We start from the raw sequence: 13,428 nt of genomic DNA on the forward strand, positions 1-13,428 counted from the left end.
CGACACTGTGACAGCTAAGTTAAAGGGATAGTTCAACATTTTGGCAGATTGTCCCATTGCCATAATCCCTATAGTCATAGCAGTAGGTTCATTACCTTTAATTGTCAATGCAAGCTATTTTTAGAACGGCAGAGCAGAACCGCAAGCTGCTCAGAGCTACACAAATACACAATCCAACAACTCCAAAACACTCTGGTGGACAAGTTGTGACCTGCACATTCACCACGCTATGAGATAATAACACAACGTTACGAGACGGAGGCAAAACCGTTGATGTGTGTTCCTGTCAAGGGCAGTTTTTCGGCAAGCAGTCTCTGCATTTACCTCCAAAACAACTCTCATAACGTCTCATAACGTTCCATTATTATCTCATAGCGTGGTGAATGTGCAGGTCACAACTTGTCCACCAGAGCGTTTTGGAGTTGTTGGATTGTGTATTTGATGAGTTTGATGAGGGAAACCAAGAAATCCCATTAGCCTCCGTAGCGTAGCTCTGAGCAGCTCACGGCTCTGCTCCACCGTTCTAAAAATAGCTTGCACCGACAAATAAAGGTAATGACCCTACTACTAAAACTATAGGGATTATGGCAATGGGCCAATTTGCCAAAATGTTGAACTATCCCTTTAAGGGAAAGACCTTCTGCTGTCTGACTCTTTATGTCCATAATGCAGAAACTGAGGGAAAGTAGGCTAGTTCTTTTATCAAGGTGCAGGTCAAATAAATGAAAAGATAAAGATAAATACAAAGATAAAGAGTTATTCACTGCATTAAAATCATTCTTAAAGAGACAGCGTCACCCTGCCCACACTGAACACACAAAGGCCTGCAGAGAACACACAGCACAGCAAGCTAGCAATTATAGTGAATTATTTCTACGACAGTGTGTCCTATGATACAATGCAGCTCTTTGTTGATGATGATGATTAGTGGCCATGAAACAATGAATTGATGACACATGGTTTTCACATGAAAGCAGTGGTTTTAAAAACGGATAGCAGACATGATCTCTGACACCATGGACTGAATTGTCTGAATGACCTGGAGGAGAAGATGAGGTTTTCTAGAGCTGAGACTTCTCCTGATCTCTGTCTCGTTGATAGAAACATGAGCTGAACATCTGTATAGTGATGGAAACACCTGTAGATATAATAAAATCTTATGGAGTTTATGTCACAGCTGGGTTGGCACATGCTAGAAGAAACCACTGAGGTGGAAATCTGATTAAAAAAAAACAAGTATAGACATGTGTGAGATGAAGTAATATTTGGAGAAAGAAATGTGATGCACAGTTTTGACCTTCAGAATAAAAGCAGCACCCAGTCAAGTTATAGACAGGTGTTACTGTTCAGTTAATGTCATTTGTTATTTATAACCACTGAACAAAAGCACAGAGCACAAACACTTGAATCCGTGTCCTCTCCTGTGTGCTGCGGCGGTCAGGTGTGAAGCCGACACTGTGTATGATTAATGCATGATTTATATGTGAGGATGAAGTCTAGTTAACACGCTGTGACTCGCCTGCTTCAGTCTATAGGGGGGGATTAGTTAGTGTGAATGCTGGAAGCATTCACACTACTGTTATTCGGTTCGGCCATTTTCTGCCTTTCTTCGTCATGTAACTAGTCCTTCATACTTTGTGCTATTTCAACAATTCAAATATCAAAATGTTCAGCCTTTTCGGGACAGGTGTGCTATGTCTTTTCTCTTTTCAACTATTCATACTTTTTGCAATATTCAACTATTTCTGATTTTTTTTTCCCCATAGAGAATGCACTGGAACAGTCTTGAAACTCTTCAAATCTTCTTACTTCTTTCAGCCTTTAAAGCGTCCACATACTTTCAGCTAGAGACTTCATTCAAATTCTGAGCTGTAGACAAACTTCTAATGTATTCATCCTGTATTTACAACTTTTTCATAGCTTGTACCGTTTTTGAGATAAATCCTTTAAAAGCACATGAGGATTTCTGACAAATTTCACACTTTTCAATGAGTGTGTATGGGGTTGGGTCAGAGTGAGTGACATCATCGTTAGAGTGAGAGGGATCGAAAAAACATTCAGGATTTTTTTCTGGATAAATTGCCAGCACGGCCACAAATTAAACTCTAGACACATGATTTCCTCACCGGTTTGTAGCCACACTTGTTGTGTCTCATTTAATGTGTTCAAAACAGCAGACAGACTTACAGAATTGTCTCAGTGAGCCTAATTGTGCAGCTAGACCTGCTCCAGTGGCTCATCCACTTCAATAGAAAAGTAGGAGCTGATTTTTTTAGAAAAGCAGAAATGCCCCCCTTTTCTACCTTGCGACCCTGAGAAAAGTTTTTGCCCTACAAACATTTAATGCACATCAATGTGCTCAGGAAGGTCTGCTTGCCCAGATGGTCAGGAGGACCATATTCTGATAAGAGTTACGGTTCTCTTTTTCTGGGCTGTTTTCGGAAGCTGCACTGAGCTCAAATCTCTCTGCTCTGCTCTGCTCTGTGTGCAGTTGGTCCAGCTGTAGTGGCCAGCTCGTTATCAAAGTCTATAAATAGAACAGGTGCAGGTGCATCCTGGCCGCTCGTTAAGATGTTTTTAAACACAGCCCCACACACACATGATAAACCAGACTGACAGAGGATGTCCACGCACAAACACAGGCATCACACTCACACAGACAGACACACACAGACACTCACACACAGTCACACACACACACATACACAAACAGACAAACACACAAACACAACACTGTTCCACACAGTAAAATGTAAGCATGGTAGTCGCCATGGTAACTTCTGAGGGCAGGCTGCCAATCAATCAGATCATTAGGGAGAGAGGAGTTTTGTGGCGCTTAACAGTTTTACTTTCTGCACATGTACACGCAGACAGAGAGACCGTCAGACTCACACACACACACACACACACACACACACAGGTTTTCAGCTCAAATTCATCAGGCTCTCAATTATTTTATACTTTTGATGTAAACATCTCCAACAATTAATTTTTTTCTCATGAATTTAAGTTCAGACGTTTAGTCTTTCCAACTCTATTAATAGTAGTACAATTACAGGTGGAGCCTGGGATATAGGACGCAGCATTTATCTATCTATCTATCTATCTATCTATCTATCTATCTATCTATCTATCTATCTATCTATCTATCTATCTATCTATCTATCTATCTATCTATCTATCTATCTATCTATCTATCTATCTATCTATCTATCTATCTATCTATCTATCTATCTATCTAATCTATCTATCCCCCTCCCTATTTTTAACCCCTCTGTCTCCTTTTTTTCTTTCTTTCTTTCTTCTACTCCTTCATTTGTATTTTACGTAACTTTTTCTATCCTTCCCTCTCTATCCATCCATCCATCCATCCATCCATCCATCCATCTACCTCTTTCTATCTATCATCCCCCTCTCTCTTTTTCTTTCTTTCTTTCTTTCTTTCTTTCTTTCTTTCACTCACTCCATTTCTGTCTTTTTACTTCTTTGTTTGTTTGATTGTTTCTTTCTTTCTTTCTATTCCTTTTCTCTTCCTTTGTTTTTACTCCATTTCTTTCTTTCTTTCTTTCACTCCATTTCTGTTTGTTTACTTCTTTGTTTGTTTGATTCTTTCTTTCTACTCCTTTTCTCTTCCTTTGTTTTTACTCCATTTCTTTCTTTCTTTCTTTCTTTCTTTCTTTCTTTCTTTCTTTCTTTCTTTCTTTCTTTCACTCCATTTCTGTCTTTTTACTTCTTTGTTTGTTTGATTCTTTCTTTCTTTCTTCCTTTCTTTCTTTCTTTCTTTCTTTCTTTCTTTCTTTCTTTCTTTCTTTCTTTCTTTCAACAATTTCTTCAGCTCATTCAGCATTGCTGGAAGCATTCACACCATTTCCATTCTTGGAAATGTTTTTTCTAGTTATTACTGTGTTTTCACTACTTTCTCTAACATCGTTTAGGTTGTTCTGCTCTGATAATTACACACTGCAGCCTGTGTTTCTGAGAACATTTTATTCCTCTCTGTGTAAATTTCCCCTAAAGAATCCAAACTTAAAGGGATACGCCAACATTTTTTCCATCCATGACAAGCAGATAGACACCATCCTTTCGACTGTACGTGCAGTAACAAAGGAGATAGAGCCGTATCGCCTGTAATTAGCTTAGCTCAAACACTGGAAGTGCATAGGTAGTATTAGCCTGCCTCCTACCCGAGCCAAAATCAGCAGTCAGAAGCTGATTTCATTTTAGCTCTAAACTCTGTAAATATATCACTTTATCGACATTTCAAACATTTTAGACGAGAAAGTAGCCGTTTAGATCTGCAGTGTGTCGTTAATTTGTCTAAATACCAGCGCTTTACAATTTTGTTTGGACAAATTCGGCGCTACTCAAGCTAGCCGTTGTGACCAACGCACTTCCGGTTACTTTCACAAAAATAAAACACCCGTTGCCCTTTACATACAGAAAACCATGACGATAGAATTTGTGCTTTTACTTTGAAATAGGAAGCTAACCTACCCTGGATGTAGCTAGCTTGAACCAAAATAAAGCGTCTTTGCTTGAACCCTCCGTTTTGACCGATCTGGTCCCGTTAGCGGCATTTGACCGCTCAAGATGCCTTACCGGAGAGTTTTGTCAGCTCTGAGACGAAGATCGGCCCGCCGGTTTCTGTTTAGAGTTGCTGAAGAGTTTCTCTGATGACTTTAGGTGGAGGCAGGCTAACACTACCTATGCACTTCCAGTGTTTGAGCTAAGCTAATTACGGGCGATACCAGCTCTCCCTCTTTACTGCACGCACAGTTGAAAGGATGGTGTCTATCTGCTTGTCATGGACTCGGGCGTGAGGCAGGACACGAAAAAAAAAAATTGACGTATCCCTTTAATAACTTCATGTATCCACAGGAGAGATCAGAGCAGTGGAGGCCACGCCCTTTGACCTCAGGAAGCCTGTTCCGATTGGCCCTCGGCTGAAGGAGGTTCCAGGTCCAGGGTTTGACCACAACTTCTGTCTGTCATCACCTGGGGACGCCTGGACAGAGAGACACGCTGCCAGGTCACAGTCACACACACACACACGCTTTTACACTACACACAGTCACACACAACAACACACATGACTTTATCTTGAATAAAGGAAACTTCCTTATTAACCTCAGGGTGAGTCACCCGGCCAGTGGGCGTGTCTTGGAGGTTTCTAGCAGCCAACCAGGAGTCCAGTTCTACACTGCCAACTACCTGGACGGCTCCATCACAGGAAAGGGCGGGGCCAAGTACGGGAAGCACTGCTCCTTCTGTCTGGAGACACAGAATTGGCCTGATGCTGTCAACCAGGTATGATGATGATGATGATGGTGATGGTGATGATTGTTCTTAAAGGTATTCAGAAAAGAAAATTGAATTTGAGCGCACTGTGGGTCCTAACATTAGTGTAATAACTCATCTATCAGACAATTTAGCCCAAACTTTGTGAAAAATTCTATTTTCGAGTAAATCCGGGATGAAAGTGGGGTAGTTTTTTTCACATTGGATAATGCAGGCGCACGGATTATGTGTCATGTTGCTCACGATTCATCAGCCAATACTATTAGATCGGTCATCCGTCAATCAACATCTGGGACACACACACACACACACACACACACACCAAGCTCGGTCTCGCCCCAAACGTTGAATATCCCGCCCGCTTGATAACGACCAATCAAATTTGTTTTCCTTACTCGGGTAAACTCGTGCAGCAATTCGTGGAAACTCGTAGAAGGAGGCGCAGGACAAACGGCCATTTCTGAACACCTTTAAAGGTCCAGTGTGTAATATTTGGCAAAGGTTATTGGCAACATCTGAATATACTACCCATGAATATATTTGTATAAGTGTATAATCGCTATAAAATAAAATTAGTTTAGTTTTCGTAGCCTTATAATTATTCATTAATTCATAGATCGCCATCTTTGTACGGCAGCCCGAACGCAAAATCCAGCCAGTCAGAGAGCAGATTTCGCGAGTCTCGTGTTCATAAGTAAACCAACAAAGAAGAAGGAGGAAGGAAAGAAGAAGAGTAGGAAACAGCAGACATATCGTTAAATGGTTTAGATCTTCACCTCATCGCTCCATGCTCCTGAAATACTCCCAGTCGTCGTAAACATGTTTTTTGTCCTCGGAGGCCACCGTCACTTTGCTGATGGGAGGGGTGAGCGCAAGTGAGTAGTTGCAGTCTAGGATCTGAACACCAGATGTCTCGGTTTTACCCCCATTTTACATACTGGACCTTTAAACGTAATGCAGCTGTAATACATGAAAAACCAAAATGAAACCATGAGTTAGAACTTCCTGATTGAAACAGCTCAGCCACAGCAGGTGTGTAGCAGCTGATGAGGACAGTTGAGGAGACAAGTGTCTTGTTTTTCACATGAAGTAAATTGGGTGGTAGTGAATGTTAACTCAAACATCAGGGTTTATCTGTGTTCAGTCTGTTAGTGGAGTTGTTCAGATGCTACCGTTGGAAATGCTTCAGATAGTGTTTTAGATACCAGTACACTGTCTGATATAATGTAATGTATTAATACTTCATAAACCTGTTGTACTGTAAACAGCAGGTTACCTGAAATCAATTCCACTTATATCCTCTAAAAAGATGATCCACACAGGAAGCTGTGCTGTGCAGCCGCTGGCAGCTCTACTGTTTTAGAGCAGTGAGGAAGGATTGATTTCTGGGAAATTGTGTAACATGAGCAGTTATCAAAATGTCAGCAATTTAGCAACATACTCTACAAGAAAGCCCCATCGATGAAAAGGTAATGTAAGGACAAGCAGTGCAGAAGATGTTATTTATTCCTACATTTATTTATTGAATATTGAATATGACCAAGAGTCAGATTAGATCAAAGAAAGATTGTATAGTGTGTAATACATCAGTCATATCACATCTGGGTTGGGGTATAAGATCAGTTCTTGGTACTGATACACATGCATCAACAGTGTCAGAAGGGAACAAACGGCATCAGAACATTGACTATTTAAGTTTGCGAAAGCTCGATCAGTTGCTTACCAGCATGATTGTAATTTAGTCAAATTCATATAATGTTCTGACCTGGAGATTAAGCCAATCAATCAAATCACTGCAATCGATCTCTGCCGTTGAACCACACAAATACAGGACTGAGACATGCCAGACAACAAGACAAGGCTGTTGTTCACGTAAGATGGACCAAAACGGACACAGTCCAGACACACATGTGATCTGTTTTGACAGTCTGGAACTGGACTGCAGCTCTGTACTATCTGCTGTTGTATCATGTTATGTTGGACTGTCAAAAGAGAAAAATTTGATGAAGAGAATGTATTCTGAGGGTACCAGGGGCGGGACTAGATAAGCTTTTGCTTCTCCTGCTTTCCTTTTCGACCATGTTGCTGTATTACTTAAAGGGACAACGAAAAGTTTTGGAAAAGCGAATTGTTTTCACACTACATTTATGAGCCTCCGCGCACCGTGAAATTCTTTGACCGGCGCAAGACAGACTCATGTTTTCATTCATCAAGAATTAAAGTCAGAGGTTGGAAGACGATCACATACCGTAACCGAAAGTAAAGAAACGCTGGTCGGCTCGACCAGCATCTCCGCCACCACTAATAATAACAAAATAACGATAGAGACAAAACCATATATTTATCGAAAATGGGCCCATTAACAAGTGTGGGAAACGTAGATTCATCCACATTAATATGAGACTTTTTTATTGTCACGGAATTTTTCATTCTGCCGCTGGAGAAACTCCTCGTTGTCGCTTTAAACTGAGATGAAGTGTGATGAAGTCTGATTTAACTAACATGTCCGAAATGAAAATAAAAATTAAGAAACTCTGGTTGAGTGTTAGTCAGCCAAGCAAAATGATCTACAACTCTTTGCAACTGTTAACACAGATACCAGCTACATCCCCTGTGTTTGTGTTTGTGTGTGTGTGTCTGTATCCAGGTGTTGTTTCCTGACTGTCTCCTGCGTCCTGGTGAGAACTACCACCATGTCACCCGCTTCACCTTCACCACTGTGTGATCTGACATCCACCAGCAGGGGGCCACAGAAGAAGAGAGCCGGCTACCTTCAAGCAGAAAGTCAAGTCTATTAATTAACTGAACATATCAGTTTTCCCACTCCGTAGTATAATTATGTACATAGAGCCAAGCAATCGGGGCCTTTTCATTGCTCTTTTACCTCTGTAACTCAGAGTAAGTGCAGAGTGTTTTAAATGTGATGTACTGTGTGCTGTAATGAGCTCTCAGAGTAATGGAGCCTCTGCAGGCCCACCGTGGGGCAGCGATAGGATGCTCTCAAAGTGCTATATGACATATTTCAAACATTAAACTTAAAAGTCATTAAGAGTCAGAACATTCAGATTAGTTATTTCTATTCACCCTTTTTTTTGTTCAAACTGAATTACAGGTATTCACTTGTTTTTATTCTGTGACAACCTTTATACTGACCTGCCACTTATTTGCTGTCTGACCTGAAATGGATGGTTCCTTTATATAATTGGCCCCTAAATATTTCAAATTGACCTTTATACATAGCCTGCAGTGCTCTTTTTAAGAGGGAGATAATAAACATCATAGAACAAGAAATATATGTCATGAAAAGTATCTCAGTTGAACTTGCTCATACATGTAGACAGTTACAACACTTAATGTGATGTTTTTAAACGAATGATGAGTGAATCATTTCTTTTCATGTTTTATAAGGCTCTGTCATGATCTGACATGCTCCAAATAAAAATCAGGTATTTGTTAGGTTTTGTATTTTGTATTTTTTATGGTGTCTGCCATTTTCATCTAAGAAGCTACTCCACATCAGTTTTGCTATTGAAAAGCAAACCCTCTAAAGCTCAATATGTCACATCCACTCCACCTTATAAATCCGAGGGGATGATTTGTGTCGATGTGTCAGATTCACCTCTGTCCACTGAATGGTTGTTGCCCATCCGTCCTGTCAGTGCGGTGTTGAGAATTAGAGAGCAGTCGGGCTGAGGATGTTCATATTATTTATACATTATTGATGTTATGTAACGCTGCACTGTGTGTGTATGTGTGTGTGTGCGTGTCTTCACCTGTGTGTGCTCAGAATCTTTACACAAGCTCAACTACCCCTGGAGGAGTGAGGAGGCTGTTTTGGGTGAGAGGGCATCCTACTACTCTGCCAAGAGATGTGTTTGTTGCTATGGCAACCTCTCATCCATCACTCAGAGATGGTATTTTTATTTAAAAAAAAAAAAAAAACTGGTGTAAATTGTGAGCCTCCCAACCCAGGGCAGAAAACTCATGTCCATCAAACAGCGGCTGAGCAGCTTCCATGAGGAGTGACTGTAGAAGAAGAGTGTGCGACTGACTTTACACTCAGCATCAGGACACAACGGCTGAGGAGTGAGAGTCTAACTCACAGTGGTAACAGTTTTACAGACACAGAGGAACCAACATCACAACCCTCTCTCAGTGGAGCAGTTTTATTTCCTCTCATATACTGTTTCCCTTGGTGTTTTTACAACAGATAGCCTACACACTGTGATGTCACCACTGCTCATTTCTTAATTCCTGAAATCACATCTATCACATTTGTTTAAAGGGATACGCCAACATTTTTTTTCATGTCTTGCCTCACTCCCGAGTCCATGACCAGCAGATAGACACCATCCTTTCAACTGTGCGTGCAGTAACAAGGGAGATACAGGCAGAGCTCATGCACCACTAATTAGCTTAGCTCAAACACTGGAAGTGTATGGGTAGTGTTAGCCTGCCTCCACCTAAAGTCATCAGAGAAACTCTTCAGCAACTCTAAATGGAAACCGGCGGGCCGATCTTCGTCTCAGAGCTGACAAAACTCTCCGGTAAGGCATCTTGAGCGGTCAAATGCCGGTAACAGGACGAGATCGGTCAAAACGGAGGGTTCAAGCAAAGATGCTTTATTTTGGTTCAAGATAGCTACATCGAGGGTAGGTTAGCTTCCTATTTCAAAGTAAAAGCACAAATTCTATCGTCATGGTTTTCTGTATGTAAAGGGAAACGGGTGTTTTATTTTGTGAAAGTAACCGGAAGTGCGTTGGTCACAGCGGCTAGCTTGAGTAGCGCCAAATTCGTCCGAATAAAATTGTAAACAGCTGGTATTTAGACAAATTAACGACACACTGCTGATCTAAACGGCTAGCCTACTTTCTCGCCTAAAAGTGTTTAGAGCTAAAATGAAATCAGCTTCTGACTGCTGATTTTGGCTCGGGTAGGAGGCAGGCTAACACTACCTATGCACTTCCAGCGTTTGAGCTAAGCTAATTAGCGGTGCGCCAGCTCTGCCCGTATCTCCCTTGTTACTGCTCGCACAGTGGAAAGCCTAAGGATGGTGTCTATCTGCTGGTCATGGACTCAGGAGTGAGGCAACACACACACAAAAATGTTGGTGTATCCCTTTAAAAGGACAGGTCCACAAAATCATCAGTCGTTCAACTTTGAGGACAACATGTTCACCTGCTGCCTAATATATCCCACCCACCAACAGGTGCCACAATGGACAGTGTTATTCACTTCACCTGTCAGTGCTCATAATGTTATGTCTGCTCAGTGTAGGTTATATAGGCTACTACACAAATGGTCTAAAACTGTAGCAAGACAAACCTCTGAGAAAATATACATTAACTGGTCTGAACAGGCAAGCCATTAAGGCGAGGACATGCTTTAGGCCTGTGAGCTGTAAAGCTATGCTTCAGCATGTGCGGGCAGCGGCCTTGTGTATGTTAATGTATTTGGGCGATTCATGCGCCCTGAGAGAAGACCTGTCATGTATAAGAATTTATCAGACAAATCACTTTACAAATGCCTGATCCATCAAGAGCCGACACGTACATCCACTGTGGCAACGTGAATTCTCTCAGGCTGTTTAACATCAGAGCTGAACCACAGATTGAAAACCACAACAGACACTGTGCAAATGGTCTTAATCATCAGCTTGTCCATTGATTGTCACCACCACTGCCAGATGCCTATATCCTTCAGTTGGGTTGACAAATGTAAATCATGCATTCAATCATGCATTCATATCCACAGTAGGCTAATCATCAGTGGTGCTATTCTTGGCAGTAGCCTACGCCCTGAAAATTATTTGTTAGCACATTTTACATTTTCATTTTTGTAGCAGTAATTCATACTTACACTACATTTCATTTTAAGCTGATTTTCTTTGTTTCATTTGAAGACTTTGCAAATGATTTGTCTGAATTTTCCACACAGAGGAGTGAAGACTAGCTGCTAACTAGCTTTCAAAGCTCTTCACTCTTCACTGTGACTTCTTGTTGAGTTGTGTTTCCTATGTCAGATGGATATTTCACCCAAACATTCAAATAGAAATATGAAGCATCAAGCATCAACGTGGTTCTTCTATAAACATCAAAACAGTCATTTCTCAGTTGCTGCCAGCAGTTCCTCCCTCACGGAATGCTAATTGGTCCAGAGCACTGTGGTTCAACCACAAGTCAACAGCTTGGACAGATCCAGTTGCCTTGAGGTAACAGTTTAATGTTTGTCAGTCTCAGAAAGTTTCATTTTCCATTGGAACATTTTGGAGACTGGTTTGATTACTGAGTTAAACAGCAACACAACTGTTTGTTTTTAAGACTGCAGTTCATGCAAAGGGGGCAGCAGTGACACTGTCTTGTAGTGGGTGACAACTAAGAGAGCAGGAAACACCATATTGATTAACCTCAGCTGAACAGCTGTGCGGCCCCTTTGTCTCTTCTGGCAGGACTCTGTCAAACAGAGACGTTGGTATGTACTGTACTTGTGTTCCTTATAAGTCACTTCCCCACTTATTTTCACTGTAAAAAGTTCAATATTATTTAGCCTATATTATAAAAGATAAATGATCAATGAATTGTATGTCTTTCATTTTTTAGTCAGTTAGTTAGCAGTTGTACTGTAGTAGTTTAGTTACTATTTTTTTTGTTTATTCATTATTCAAGGTTATCAACCTGACTCAATGAACCTTTTTGACAAAGAGATTGAGTTGTCTGTTGTTCTGACTTGTTCTATATGTCATGTCAGTATTATAGGACACAACGTGGATTTGAACCCTGGGAATAGTCGTTAAACATAACCACTTGAAGGGATAGTTCACCCAAAATTCAAATTTCACTCATTATCTACTCACCCTCATGTTGACTAAGAGCTGTGAGAATTTTCAGAGTCCTCCGTGCCTTCTCTGAGTTACGGGGGGTCTGTGCAGCAGTATTTGTCCATGTAATGGTTGTGAATGGATACCAACTTTCTTTGTCCAAAAAGACACACCAAAAAACATCCAAATACCTCCATAGTGCTCATCTGTAATGTCCCTCTTGTATTGAAGCCCCGACATGAGAAATTGTTCAGAAGAAAATTAAATAAGTCTATATTTCAAGCTTGTTTGTTGCAGAAGCTCCCAGTGTGGAGGTATTTGGATGTTTTTTTGGTGTGTCTTTTTGGACGAAGAAAGTTGGTATCCATTCACAACCATTATATGGACAAATACTGCTGCGCGGACCCCCCTCCCCCCCGTAACTCAGAGAAGGCACGGAGGACTCTGAAAATTCTCACAGCTCTTAGTCGACATGAGGGTGAGTAGATAATGAGTGAAATTTGAATTTTGGGTGAACTATCCCTTTAAGGTCAGCAACTATAATGACCTTGATGACTGAGAGCCTACCACAACCCTGGGTAGGCTACAGGTGAGATTTCTGTGTTGTGTCCATCTGTCTGCTTCACTGTAACAGGCTGGAGAATAATGTCATCATCTGCAACAAGAGCACAAACGCAGACAAGACGGGCGTTTAAGAAGAATGATGAAAAGAAGGGCTGAGGTGAAGGGAGCGAGAGGCTGCAGCAGAGAACTGAGAAGGTGATGAGTGGGAGGCAGAGCCAGCCTACATTACAGTAGGAGAGAGAGAGGCTGGATGTCTGTGCATGAATCATGTGCAAATTCTCCCAAAGCAAAGTCAACCGTTTGCTTATTGGAAACAGGAATAGATAGAGATAGAGATCACACCGGCACCAACATGCTCAAGTTCATCTCACCATCTGATAGATGATTCACTTCTTAATTACAGCTTTATTTTAAGGACCAGCATGTCAGTCTGTTGCTGATAGGACATGTTCACAATCAGTAGCTCCACTGAGTTTCCAGCTCGTCGTGTCGGTCTCAGAAAACACACCCACTCGCGCCAGCACCGCGGTGGAGGCAGAGGAGGAGGATCTGGCAGCTGTGGAGCCAGATATTGATTTCAGCGTATCAACGTGACTCCAAGTTGACACTGCAATGTGCTGACAGGTTTGCAAACAGGCAACCATGTCCCTGAGGCCTGTTATTATGACCTCTATTGTCACCTTAAAGCAGTGGTTGGTGTGTGATCAGAGAGATTAGCAGCATTAATCCAGGTGGAGGATGATTTACTG

The 13,428-nt window shown here is 41.4% G+C and overlaps 1 protein-coding gene across 1 annotated transcript in view; it reads left to right on the forward strand.

The window, feature by feature from the left end:
- galm (galactose mutarotase) overlaps positions 1-9,304 on the forward strand; it is a 32,597-nt gene extending 23,293 nt beyond the window's left edge. Inside the window, exons 7-9 of the mRNA XM_085800932.1 lie at positions 4,879-5,029; positions 5,133-5,307; positions 7,946-9,304. Of these exons, the coding sequence (XP_085657058.1) occupies positions 4,879-5,029; positions 5,133-5,307; positions 7,946-8,023 (404 nt within the window). The 3' untranslated portion in view covers positions 8,024-9,304. The remainder of the gene's footprint in view (positions 1-4,878; positions 5,030-5,132; positions 5,308-7,945) is intronic.
- The last annotated feature ends 4,124 nt before the right edge of the window (positions 9,305-13,428 follow it).

Source organism: Trachurus japonicus, chromosome 15 (assembly GCF_045865225.1).
Source record: "Trachurus japonicus isolate A0001 chromosome 15, Traja_1.0".
NCBI lineage: Eukaryota > Metazoa > Chordata > Actinopteri > Carangiformes > Carangidae > Trachurus > Trachurus japonicus.